Here is a 14,358-nt window from a genome sequence, read left to right on the forward strand (position 1 = left end):
ATTAACTGCATTCATCTTACACATCAACAACACCGTTTGCACTATTTCTAATTTTTTCCTCAGTTCATTCGTTTTTGAAATCGTAAAACTTTTTGTTCACTGCACGCATTCTTTGTTTATGCTTCCTTAATAAAATCTTTTGTTTTAAGGGAAGCCTCTACCCTACCCTTAAGACAATAGAGCTTACGACTCTTAATTAAGGAAGATCGATTAAAATTACAATACTACGCGTTCTACTCTTTGTTAAATGCACGTTCTGTATTGTAGTCAACAAAAGATTCTCCTAACTACATTTTTATTAAGGAAGGTCTGTAGTGTGAACACGACCTATGACTTAGAGACGCTCGGAACGTCTCTATCAATTTAGGCAGTTAATGGGCTTTTAATGAGAATATCATGGATCGAAGTATGGAGATTCCCATACTCTGCAACAAAAAAATCGATATAGAAGCAATGCTAACGTTTCAATTCTAGCAACCATTCTGCAGTTTGAAGATGTTGTGTACAATACTATCAACTGTTTGCGATCTCCTCAAAAAGGAAGCCTCACTCAAACACTCAAAAGGGGATTCCTTTTAGCTCCTCTATTCTAAAAGATGAAATAGCAATTAAGTCGTTGCATTTCTTAATTCCCTTATCAATTTAGTACTACTTAAGCCTTAAACTTAAACTTGCATGTCGGAACACGACCTATCTGTGGATCTTGTTATTCATGCTAATTACTTTGTTTACCATTTTAGAGCTGATGTCATCTCCCTTAGGGTATTTGCTCCACACGCCTTATATAATTACCATTATTGCATAGGAGTGTGTTATATTTATCCATTAGCTGTATTACTAAAATAGTACTCATTGAATGAAGTCACTCTCGTGTCTGTTCTTAACAAGATGAAGTTGATTTTTATACTTGGAGTATGTCTTCTCATGCAAGGTAAGTGAGCTTTGAGCACATAGAGTTTTGCTTTGTGGTGGGCTAGTCGAAACTGTGGAGACAAGTTAAAAAGGTAGTATTAGGCACTCTGTCTCTAGGGTTTGTTCAATAGTAATAATGATAATAAAAGCTAGCTGTTGAGTGAAAAAAGCTGCTCAATTTACTTTTAAAATAGTAACGATGTACTGGAAGAAAAATGGTTTTCTTTTTCTGGGCCGGGAAGTTTGGTTGTTTTCAAAATTAATCAAAATCTTATACTTTCCTTTCTCTACAGGTTGCCAACTGTCGAAAGCAACAGAATACGCTGCTTATGAAAATGAGGATCTGGATCACAATGGCATGACAAGTCACCAAAACGAGAACGCAATGGAACACATAGATGATGCAATTGAAAACAATGAAGAAGAAGATGATGATGATTTTGAAGATCAAAATAATGGACCAGGTTTGTAAAATAATCCATCATTTATGTAATCATTTTATTAGCCAGTAAAGGAACTTAAAATTTCGCGAACTTTTTCTGTAACCTGGTTTTTAGGGAAATATATAATCCCGCTCATTTTAAAGACGAAAGCTATTTATCAATATCGAATTTTCAATAGATTTGTTTCTTTTAAAATAAACTCTTGTGATCGTCCTCGAAAGTTTATTATTTTGGGAAGATTAAAGATTTTTTCAATAATCAATAATCAAAATATTAAATATTAAAATAATTCAAAAAAAAATTGTACCTGTTTGACGCTGAGTGATTGAGTGAGCCTTTTTACGTTTTAGTCGAAGACAAAGCAGACATGGAAAAAACGGGAGAAATTGATGAAAATGATGATGAAGAAGAAGAAGAAGAATATCCAAGAGATGCAAACCCTTGGGAAAGTAGAAGACGTTCTTTCAGGTACGCTTTATTGAAAAATCAAAATATAATAGCCGCATTCTTTTTCACCGTCCAACACTTTATTGAAAGATAGATAGAGTCAATATTTTAGGTTGATTGTTCAGTAATCTAGCTAATTTTCCAGTAATCTAGGTAGCTTTCTATTTCCACGTAGTCGACGGCGTTTTTTTTTGTTTCTGTTCCGTCTGAATAAGTTGTCTTTCATGCTAGACTACAATCCACACATTAAAAGTTGATCACAAACTTTCTAGTAACTGGAGGAGAAGAAGATACCACAGTTTGAGACGTCGATACCACAATTTGAGACGTCGATCGAAAAGCAACTGGCGAAGGCGAAGTATCTCAACATCTCCATCGCGAAGACGGACATTACGAAGACGGACATTACGAAGACGGACATTACGAAGACGGACATTATGAAGACGGTGGAGACAAACTGCAAAGAAAATTGGAGCATGAGTTATAGTTGCTGCAGGTATAATAGTTAAGAATTGGGGAATGGGGAAATTTACAGCTTAGCTAGAATCTGACATTAAAGGTTCGATTTTGAAAAGGTTCTCGGGTAAGTTATGGCATGTCTTAAAATTACCATAATTTTTAAATAGCATTAGCCGACAGATAACAACCAAACAAATGACTGAACATGAAGGGTACTGTGATGTAGTTTCTAACCTGATGTGTAACCTAATTGTTTTTTCGCCAGTTTTCACGAAAAACTGCAAAAACTGATTATGACGTCATAATAACTAAAAATTGAATTTCTCAAGGGTTATTTATCCAATAGACCTTTTCATAAATTACGTCACGAACATCACTTGCCTCGTTTTCAAACAATCACTATGGTGATTATGTCCCTTGAGACATTAAATGATTTTTTTATGAAAAGAAAGTAGTTTAAATAAAATCCGCTGGGAGTTAATCACCATGGCAATAATTTCAAAACGAGGCAAGTGACGTAATTTATGAAAAGGTCTATCGTCTTCAAACTTTGACTAAAGATGTATCTCACTAAAGTCGATCATTTGAAAAAGATTTTTTTTTGAAATTCTGATTACGTCAGCAAAAAATAAAATTTTTCCCTTTTTTCCTAATTTCTGCTGATGTCTTACTTTACGTCAGACATGCCATAACTTACCTGAGTTTGGAATGCTTTCTTCTTAGCTTCGTCAAATTGACAAAATGCCAATGTGCTTCACAACAACGATAAATTCTTTATCAAATGCCTGACATGACTTTTTATTAGAAACTGGTTCAAAAAGTTGCACCCTAGTGCGAGTTCTTGGTCCCTGGAAGATCGAATCAGTAGTAGTTAAAACGAGAAAAAGTTGGATTCAATAGATTTATAGCCTTACCAAATCTGCTTCGTAGAGGGACACACGGCAAGCTGAAAATATAAAAATGCCTGTGGGTGGGGTGGTACAGGTTAATAGATTTAAAACCTTACTTTTTATTTCATTTTAGGCGGCATCAAAAAGATTCGAAACAAGATCATCAAAGAATTAATAAAACCCAAATGTGCAGGATGTGCAGGGATTTGTGAGAAACCGGCGCCTTCAGGTTGTCGGTGTGTCCAAGATCAGGCGTGCATCAAAAGGATGTATGGATGACTTTTTATCAGTAAAGAATAGCTAACTGGTAGCAAATAATTCTTTTTTAATTCAGAGAATTTTGTATCACCTTTTATTTTATATGAAAAAATAAAATTTAAAGGCAAAAATAATGTAACATTGTAAAATTCTTCCCTGAGGGAGGTTCTAGGTTTGCGACGAGATTGAGGCTGCCCGGCTCAAAAGTTCAAAAATCGACCTGGAATAGATTTAGAAAATAAGGCCCCTTTTTTAAAATTTCACGATCCTTTGAGTGACTTTTCTTCCCGATATTTGGCCAAAATTTTCAAATGTTAATCCAAACTCCAAGAAGTAATAGCTCTGTTAGGGATTCGATTTTTTATATTTTTAAATTTTGGGACCTTTTTAAAAATATTCAATGGTTATGTACCTCTGTGAAAAACGTTCGAGGGTGCAAAAAAGGAACACATTAGTGAAACATATGTTATTTCTTTAACATTTTCCTTGTTAGTCTAAAATAATCTCTGAAGTAATTTATGTGTGGCAGGGTCAAATTCTACTTAGACTAACTATTTCTTCTTTCTGAATGGTTCCTATAAAGGCGTTAAACTCCCCAGATTTTTTAAAGTTTAATTCAAAGAACAAATTTAATTGAGACAAAGGAAGGGGACGCAGCAATAGACAGTGTTTAATTTTTTAAACAGCTAAACGAAGTTTAGAGTGACAATGATAAAGTATTGTCTTTTACGATGGTGTAGCTAAAAACTACAATAAAATGTTAGAAAAGACTTTTGTGCCAACATGTTGAAAGATTACTTAGTACCATAAAAAGCACATGCCGAAATCATATATCGACCTGTGCCGACTTATCTGGTACCAGATGGGGAAATATGCTACGACACGCTTTGCTCTAAAGGTCGGGCATATTGGTCCGCTCCTTTAGAGCTTTAGCGTGGGCGGCCGCCAATACGCCATCGGAATATCAGATAATGTGCCGACTAATCCAAATTCTATTCAGCGCGCAATCCACGCAGAGTAAAGTAACCATGACGACAATCCAAGATCTTAGATGAAGTTCAAAGTTGATATCTTTATTCCCGTCGTTGAAAACACAACTCAAAGATGTCATCAAGGCTCTTTAAAAAGAGTCACTAATAGAGAATCATAACAGAAAGTCCGTCTATTATTACGATTCCATTAAAGGAACATTTACATAATTAATAATTACTGTTATACATTTGGGGATCGTCATGTAAAAGGTTCTCGCGAAAGAAGCTCATTTCAATTACACTTGGAAGTTTCTGGGGAATTCGTAAATAGTAGACTACATACTGATAAAGTCTGCTAGACATTAATATGATAATGTTTACTCTTCATCTTTGATTCATTTACAGTGATTAGATTGACACATGCGTGATAAAATTTATATTACTGGTCTTCAGAGGTTGATATATTCTTTGAAAACTCAACCTCTAATACTCAGGGTAATAAGTAATAAGGTATATACGATTGCAAAGTTAGATTTCAGTGATGTTTTATTTCTTCTCGCATCTCTTCTAAAGAAGAAGGCAATCAAATAGAGTGGTAAAATCGGGAAACCGTATCTAGAACGATATTCTCAAATTTGTTATTTTCCTTCTCTCTCGCGCGCTAATTCCCGTGTGAACGTTTTACCGATTATACCTAGCCAGTACCCGACTCCTAAATTTTGTTGCGCGCGGTAAATAACAGACTTGTTTACAAGTCTATCAAATATATTAATAAACTAATCATTGATGAATAATGCAAAGAGAGACTGGGACTGAGCCAACACCATATTAATGAAATGAAAGATGAATAAACATCAGTAGCGCTCCGCAAAGCATACGTCATAATTATTACTTTACACTTTTTTTGACATTTGTACGAGTTGCAATCCCACAATTCAATGCGACTCAATTAAAAATACGTGCAAGTTGTTTTATATCTTTTGTCAAATGATGCAATTAACGTGCAAAAGAAATTAACGCAAAGGTTGATGGGATGGGAGTCGTACAATCATATCGAGAGTAAGCATTATGTCAAAAATAAAATCTATTTTTAGACTCAGCGCTGTGTGCTATAGAGTGGGCCTCAGGCCCTCGAGCTCAGACCCCTGAATAAGGCAAGAAAAATATTAGCGAGAAAATGAAAAGGAGGAGTCCTTTTAGTTTGTTATTTTGGCTCTGTGTGGATTTCAAACTTTTGAACGATAATCGTAAATACTGTTTCTGATTACTGTTCGTTATTCCTCGTTACTTGGTAACACGATGACAACTGAACCAATATTATTGATTCATTTCTGTTTTTATCAATGTCTGTATTAAAAAGTAACTGAATTGATTGTTAAATGTTTCATTGTAATCCTGTTCAATGATTGTGATTCATGATTAAAATTTTAGAATAATTTTTTTTTCAGAATTCACCCACTTTAAAAAAATAAACTATGTGAAAAAAAATATTCCCTCACTTAAAAACTGATTATGGAACTGAGGTGAAATGAAAATTTTAACATACCTTCTACTTCTAGCTTTATTGGTCTGGCAAAGTCTACAAAACCAATCACTCACTTTAAATTTTGGTTCACGAGGAAAGAAGTTTATTTCAGGGAAAATTTTGTTGGCTTTGAGTGGAATCAAGGCTCCTCATCTTTGTGTAGCTAACTGGTAGGTAGTATATATTCAAATTGCAAATATTTTAGGAAGAAAAAGATATTTTACGCGGAATTTTATACATTCCCAGAGGATGACATAAACACTAATTCTAATTGCCAACGGAAGAAGTCTAAAGCTTCTGAGGATGGCATTCATAGCTTCACGCATAAGGAAGTTGGGCAAACATCTCATAATTTTGCGCGCGTTTTTCAGTATTTTAGTTCCGCTCAACGGTAGCATTCTTATCTTACGGTCTCTCTATTGTTTTATCATCATCAAAAAGACTTTTCCGGATTATTTTGATCCGATTACACATTTTGAAATGTCAGTTTATCCCTGGAGGGTTATATGAATCAAAGGAAATTCCCTTTTATGGAAAATTCCCTTTTTATACCACAAGTAGTTATTAAGCGCTTTTCATAAGTTAAAAATATTACTCTACTCAAAGTATTCGAACAGTTATGTTAAATGTGTACATTAGTAAAATAACATACAGCACACCTGACCCCGAGAATGTAGGTGAAATTTGAATCAGACCTGAAAGATGTAGATTTACATTTTAAAAGATATTGAATATTTTCAAAGAAATTTTGAACTCCCAAAATCCTTTCCCAGGGGTTAGTTTCATTACTTTTGATAGATAGACCAATTTTTTTGGTCCTTGAAGTTGACTTCCATTTTCGTTATAGCCCCCAGAATGTAGGTTTGGTTTTATGACTTTAAATCTAGTAATAGTAAAATGTTGATATTTTTTCAATTGGATTAATCTTAACAGCAAATTTTAGAAATGTTTTATGCGAAAACAATATTCTAAAGAGCATTTTGTTATTCTGAAAATTGGATTTTTTCACTTTTTAACCCCCAGAATGTAGGTGAAAAGATTCGGTTGTTGAGAATGGAATTTCGGTATTCATCGGAAATTATTGTTCTCTAAGTAAAATTCATACTTTAGAAATATACGCTGACAAAAATTTAACAAGTATATTAATTTCATCGTGTTACAAATGAGAAAAAGTAAAAGGAAGGACGAAAAGAAGAGACAAGAAAGTTGTTTTTATTTTGTAGGTTGAAAATTTTGTGTTGAAATATGTGAATAATGTAACAACACCCCTGCCTCACAGCCCCGGCGGAACTTTTTCCGACATCGGGTCCAAAAATTTCTACTTAAGTCCAAATTGGAATAGAAATTCTACTGCTCCAAACTTAGGCAAATTTTCTGATTGGGCTGGGGTCCCAACGGGTCTGGGACACGTCGTAAAAGCTCAAAATTTTAACATTAATCATCTCTCAGGTAGTACTTTCATGTTATAAAAGTACAACAAACAAGTTTTATATAATTTGACAGACTTTTTACATCGGGTTATAAAGGCCCCCAAATTGTAGGTCAACTAATCCCAAAAGTTAGGTCAAACATTTTCGTCAAAATATCTAACTCAGAACAGTAAATATTGAAATGGACTATTGTCTCCATTTTCTTAGTTCATTAGGAGTAAGAAAATACCCTATCATCATAACTTAATTCCAATAGATTTGGATTTAGAGAGGATTTATTTAAAAAATGTCTCAATTCGGGTAGTATCCAATCAACTTCCATTCAGATTTTTGTTGGAAAAAATTAATTCTAGTTAAAATTTTATGTCCAGAAATAATCAGTAAGATGTAACAGTATGCTCTGAAACAACTTTTTATGGTGTTGATTTATCGTTAGGGCTACAATGCTAAAAAATGAGAAACCTACATTCTCGGGGTTTACTGCATTCTCGGGGTCAGGTGCTGTAAGTCATATGATTATGACTGGGCTGCTCTTAAATTTATATGAGTTTTTCAGCCTTAAATGTCAATATTAATTAAAAATGGAAACATGTACTTCTCAGTAATTTCTGAAATCTGTTCAGATTCTTCTTAATTTGTTCTTAGGTTCTGGCCAAATTTCAGCCTCGTATTCTTATGAAATTGTTCTTATAAAAAAATGTGTAAGGCAAGGCACGGATGTCACTCTAAGTAGACTGTAAATCACTCCCTTGACACATTTGTTAGCATTTGAAAGAATTTTGTCTCAGATGAGAGGTCACTCTTAACAAAAATTACTGTAGGGGTAAGATCATTCCTTTTGAACGCAAATTCAACTGTGTTCGTTTTTCTGCGGTGGCACCTTAATGAAAGTTATGGCTAGTTTTAAGACATTAGTTGAACCCAGAACCCGGACCCCGGACTATGCGAGAGCACTAACTTTCCTCTTTGCTAATTTCTAATTTTTTTCTACAGGAAAGAGATTTGGTAGAGGAATTTAATATGTGAAACTGTATAAAAAAATAATTTGAGCTCTCCACCCATTACAAATCGTTGGGTAAGACCCTGCAAACACAATTATTAGTTTGGCTAAAAAGACTACATTGTTTATATTTAAAGGCGTTCGGAGCAGAGAAATGCAAGTCAGTGAATTACAACAAAAAGACAAAAGAATGCCAATTGATGGATGAAAATCAACAAAATGTGGAAGATGAAGACAAGTTTGAAAACGATGAAGATTGGGAATATTATGGCGAGAAAGAACGAAAGGTGACATTACTTTAGATTATCATCACCTTCTCAATAAGTACTTGCTGGAATTAGTTTCCACATTAGACAAACAAGCGTCGGCTTTTTCTTAGACACGTCAGAATGATCGTTATAAAAAGTTCTTACAGAAATAAATTACCCCTGGAGAAAGAATTGAAAATTTGTTCAGTATACATGGGAAACTCCAATAAGCAAACACCATCGGTAAATAGGGTTAGTGTCCGGTAATTCTTGATATGCGTAAGTCATTTTTCTAGCGGAAACACCCTAAAAAAGCCGGGATTTGACTTCTATCTGTTACAAAAATAGAAACACAGAGGTAAAAAAACCGGCTTTTTCGGTGCTTCGTTAAAAAATGTGATGTCATCTCGACTTACGCATATCAAGAATTGGAAATGTCTGCCGTTTAGAAACTTTTCAATTTTTCAAAAAACTACGTCCTCTAATTGAGTGTCCGCTTTTTTGGAAACTTATTTATGAGGACTTGACTAGGAAATAGCTGGGAAAATAGAATCTAATCAGAGGTGTATGCCTTTTACAGTGTCTGCTATTTGGAGGTTTTACTGTAGATAATGAGCATATATGCAGCGAAATTAAACGACGTGAAACGTTTTCACATCCTCATCTGAATGGAGGCTATAGGTAGTAACAATTTTGACCATATGCTCCAATGTTTCCAAAAACTGGAGTCCTTAGTAATATACACTTTTTGCCAGTAAGATTGAGAGACTAATAATTTAGCAACATTAAATTTTTAACCTTGGACAAAATTCTGTTAGTTAGGGAAAATGGGGAAAAGTTTGGAGGTGTATTTTTTACTTATACAATGACATATATCACATTTAACATGTATACAAATTTGTCAATCTGATTTTTAGATGGAATGTTTTTCCAAAGGTGACAGTTCACTATGTTGCATAGCAACACAAGATCGAACTTGCCAAAAACGTAAGAAATCTTTATGAAAGTTATGTCAAAAATAGACAATGATTAAATCTGATATATCGGTCTATCTCTCAAAACGACTGCTTGACTGATTGACGTCAAACGAGCTTAGTAAAACTGCAGCAAATTTTTTTACGTACACGGACGGGAGTATCCTCGATGAGATATCTTTGTTGTTTGGTTTTGTTGTTTGGAATTGCTTAGGTCAGGGTTGCTAGTAACGGCTTGTCACTGTACCGGGTGCATACTCGGCGTCTTGGGCCCGGCAGGGTTGCTAGTAACGGCTCGAATTTCAGTCAGGTTAAAAAAGGGGCAATTTTACCCATGTTATAATAACATTACCCCCGTCTTTTTTATCATTCTATAAGTATTTCCAAATTTTGTGTTTTGCTGTGCGAGTGTGGCTCGACGGATAGCGCGCTGGGGTTCTGATCAGAAACTCTTTCATTTGGTGAGTTCGAATCCCGGTCGGGTCGATATTTCAAGGTTTAAGATAAGTTTAAGATACTCCCGCCCGTCAATTTTACTCCCAACCGTCAAGATGAGATACTCCCGACTGTCGATGATACTCCCGTCCGTGTACGGAAAAAAAACTTTGCAAAGCTGCCTTAAGGGCTCTGACCATAGTGAATTTTTCATAATTGCCGTGTTTAAAATGTGTTTTCTGACTGATGTAACCAACAAAACTATGGCATGTTATACATTTTCTGTTAGACAAACTATTCCTAAATCTGAAAATTCAAAAATTGTATTGAAAAAATTTGATGAAAAAGAAAATGAAGACTTTTGCGAGGAAGAGTATTTCAACTTTGAAGAGCTTAGTTTCGGCGAAGAAAAAACATTTTGAAAAAATTTTCGCTGTAGATGAAGTATCTTTTACCGAAGGATAAAAATTTTTGCGGAAAATTTTTGTAAATGCTTCTTTGTCTCGAAATCTTCAAAATAGTAGTTTTTCATCAATTTTTCATCTGGATTTTGCTTAAAAAAACAGTCATAACTTTTGACACATCTTTTTAGAAAAATTTTCCGCAAAATTTAAAATAGTTCAATTCTTTGCGGACAGTTTGAAAAAAGTTCGAAACAAAAAGTGTAATTACCCATTAAAACTTAGCACTTTTTATAAAAGAAGGTGATGCAACATATTATTAACGTCTTTGTAAAGTTCATAACGTCATTTTTGCAATTAAGCTCTTAATTACTCTTAAGGGGTTTGATTAAAAAGCAAGTTATAAAGGCAATTCTTTGTTAAAAGTGTTAAAGAATCTAAAAGTCCTAAAACATAACTTTTATGTTCAGATACTAAAATCAATTTTCTGACTATGGTCAGAGCCCTTAATGACCATTCATTCGTCAACTTCAGTTAATTATTTGCTGAGGCTATCATATGGAAATCCACATGATATAGCAACCTTTCCTTTATTCAGCTAGGGCATGTATCTTGGGTAAGGTTTCTTTACGATATTACTTTTTTTCCATTTCTTTTTCTTTTAGCGCATAATTGTTCAGAAATCCAATCATCCTGTTCACATTGCAAACCTGGCTTTTACTCCATGTTGGATGGTCGCAACGTATTCTGCAATTTCAGCAGTAAGTAAAGTTGAAAGTTCACTTTGTTCTTAGCATTTAAAGATCGCTTTCTTTGCTGGCTGATACTTTAAAAAGAAAGGTCATGCGCGTACAATGCAACTATTGCATCACATCTATTATTTCAGCAATGGATGCGATACGAGACGATTTTTTAACAAGACTGAAAATTCACCATAACCTAAGAACAAATTAAGAACAATCTGAGCTTCAGATTTTAGAAATTACTATAATATAAGACCGATTTTAACAGATTTCAAATAAAAAAAAAAACCTATTAAGAATATCTTAATATGAATTTTTTTAGTGTTTAAGGGGGGGGGAGGGAGGAGGGGGGATCGCCTCCCTAGTTGCAAATAATTTTTCAAAAAACTCTAAAAATGTTTCCATAAATTGTGATGATCGTTTGGTATTTCTTTTAAATTTAATAGGAAATTGCATATTTTAGAGCATGCAAAGCCTTAAGATATTTTTCTAATATTCTTAAACTTTAGACCTTGTGTATGGCTGGCCGCATGTAGCAAAATTGAATACTTTTTTATTTTTATTCAATATCCATATTTATATTCAATTTTCGATATTCATGTTCAATTTTCTATATTTATATTCAATTTTCAATATTCATATTCAATTATTTCATTGTTCTTAATTTGTTCTTAGGTTATGGTGAATTTTCAGTCTTGTTAAAAAATCGTCTCGTATCGCATCCATTGCTGAAATAATAGATGTGATGCAATAGTTGCATTGTACGCGCATGACCTTTCTTTTTAAAGTATCAGCCAGCAAAGAAAGCGATCTTTAAATGCTAAGAACAAAGTGAACTTTCAACTTTACTTACTGCTGAAATTGCAGAATACGTTGCGACCATCCAACATGGAGTAAAAGCCAGGTTTGCAATGTGAACAGGATGATTGGATTTCTGAACAATTATGCGCTAAAAGAAAAAGAAATGGAAAAAAAGTAATATCGTAAAGAAACCTTACCCAAGATACATGCCCTAGCTGAATAAAGGAAAGGTTGCTATATCATGTGGATTTCCATATGATAGCCTCAGCAAATAATTAACTGAAGTTGACGAATGAATGGTCATTAAGGGCTCTGACCATAGTCAGAAAATTGATTTTAGTATCTGAACATAAAAGTTATGTTTTAGGACTTTTAGATTCTTTAACACTTTTAACAAAGAATTGCCTTTATAACTTGCTTTTTAATCAAACCCCTTAAGAGTAATTAAGAGCTTAATTGCAAAAATGACGTTATGAACTTTACAAAGACGTTAATAATATGTTGCATCACCTTCTTTTATAAAAAGTGCTAAGTTTTAATGGGTAATTACACTTTTTGTTTCGAACTTTTTTCAAACTGTCCGCAAAGAATTGAACTATTTTAAATTTTGCGGAAAATTTTTCTAAAAAGATGTGTCAAAAGTTATGACTGTTTTTTTAAGCAAAATCCAGATGAAAAATTGATGAAAAACTACTATTTTGAAGATTTCGAGACAAAGAAGCATTTACAAAAATTTTCCGCAAAAATTTTTATCCTTCGGTAAAAGATACTTCATCTACAGCGAAAATTTTTTCAAAATGTTTTTTCTTCGCCGAAACTAAGCTCTTCAAAGTTGAAATACTCTTCCTCGCAAAAGTCTTCATTTTCTTTTTCATCAAATTTTTTCAATACAATTTTTGAATTTTCAGATTTAGGAATAGTTTGTCTAACAGAAAATGTATAACATGCCATAGTTTTGTTGGTTACATCAGTCAGAAAACACATTTTAAACACGGCAATTATGAAAAATTCACTATGGTCAGAGCCCTTAAGGCAGCTTTGCAAAGTTTTTTTTCCGTACACGGACGGGAGTATCATCGACAGTCGGGAGTATCTCATCTTGACGGTTGGGAGTAAAATTGACGGGCGGGAGTATCTTAAACTTATCTTAAACCTTGAAATATCGACCCGACCGGGATTCGAACTCACCAAATGAAAGAGTTTCTGATCAGAACCCCAGCGCGCTATCCGTCGAGCCACACTCGCACAGCAAAACACAAAATTTGGAAATACTTATAGAATGATAAAAAAGACGGGGGTAATGTTATTATAACATGGGTAAAATTGCCCCTTTTTTAACCTGACTGAAATTCGAGCCGTTACTAGCAACCCTGCCGGGCCCAAGACGCCGAGTATGCACCCGGTACAGTGACAAGCCGTTACTAGCAACCCTGACCTAAGCAATTCCAAACAACAAAACCAAACAACAAAGATATCTCATCGAGGATACTCCCGTCCGTGTACGTAAAAAAATTTGCTGCAGTTTTACTAAGCTCGTTTGACGTCAATCAGTCAAGCAGTCGTTTTGAGAGATAGACCGATATATCAGATTTAATCATTGTCTATTTTTGACATAACTTTCATAAAGATTTCTTACGTTTTTGGCAAGTTCGATCTTGTGTTGCTATGCAACATAGTGAACTGTCACCTTTGGAAAAACATTCCATCTAAAAATCAGATTGACAAATTTGTATACATGTTAAATGTGATATATGTCATTGTATAAGTAAAAAATACACCTCCAAACTTTTCCCCATTTTCCCTAACTAACAGAATTTTGTCCAAGGTTAAAAATTTAATGTTGCTAAATTATTAGTCTCTCAATCTTACTGGCAAAAAGTGTATATTACTAAGGACTCCAGTTTTTGGAAACATTGGAGCATATGGTCAAAATTGTTACTACCTATAGCCTCCATTCAGATGAGGATGTGAAAACGTTTCACGTCGTTTAATTTCGCTGCATATATGCTCATTATCTACAGTAAAACCTCCAAATAGCAGACACTGTAAAAGGCATACACCTCTGATTAGATTCTATTTTCCCAGCTATTTCCTAGTCAAGTCCTCATAAATAAGTTTCCAAAAAAGCGGACACTCAATTAGAGGACGTAGTTTTTTGAAAAATTGAAAAGTTTCTAAACGGCAGACATTTCCAATTCTTGATATGCGTAAGTCGAGATGACATCACATTTTTTAACGAAGCACCGAAAAAGCCGGTTTTTTTACCTCTGTGTTTCTATTTTTGTAACAGATAGAAGTCAAATCCCGGCTTTTTTAGGGTGTTTCCGCTAGAAAAATGACTTACGCATATCAAGAATTACCGGACACTAACCCTATTTACCGATGGTGTTTGCTTATTGGAGTTTCCCATGTATACTGAAC

The 14,358-nt window shown here is 34.2% G+C and overlaps 2 protein-coding genes across 2 annotated transcripts; both read left to right on the top strand.

Annotated features, from left to right (window-relative positions):
* The first annotated feature begins 821 nt into the window (after window positions 1-821).
* On the top strand, window positions 822-3,543 carry LOC136809055 (pre-mRNA-splicing factor 38A-like). Its single transcript, XM_067065630.1, has 5 exons — window positions 822-931; window positions 1,206-1,376; window positions 1,706-1,823; window positions 2,075-2,298; window positions 3,285-3,543. Exons 1-4 carry the CDS (start codon window positions 889-891, stop codon window positions 2,241-2,243), a joined length of 501 nt encoding a protein of 166 aa, XP_066921731.1. The 5' UTR covers window positions 822-888; the 3' UTR covers window positions 2,244-2,298; window positions 3,285-3,543.
* Window positions 3,544-8,477: 4,934 nt separating this feature from the next.
* On the top strand, window positions 8,478-11,873 carry LOC136809088 (uncharacterized). The gene is made up of 4 exons (XM_067065667.1): window positions 8,478-8,622; window positions 9,501-9,570; window positions 11,059-11,154; window positions 11,812-11,873. Exons 1-4 carry the CDS (start codon window positions 8,536-8,538, stop codon window positions 11,871-11,873), a joined length of 315 nt encoding a protein of 104 aa, XP_066921768.1. The 5' UTR covers window positions 8,478-8,535.
* The last annotated feature ends 2,485 nt before the right edge of the window (window positions 11,874-14,358 follow it).

Source organism: Clytia hemisphaerica, unplaced genomic scaffold (genome assembly GCF_902728285.1).
Source record: "Clytia hemisphaerica strain Z4C2 unplaced genomic scaffold, Clytia hemisphaerica genome assembly, whole genome shotgun sequence".
In the NCBI taxonomy this organism is placed as follows: Eukaryota; Metazoa; Cnidaria; class Hydrozoa; order Leptothecata; family Clytiidae; genus Clytia; species Clytia hemisphaerica.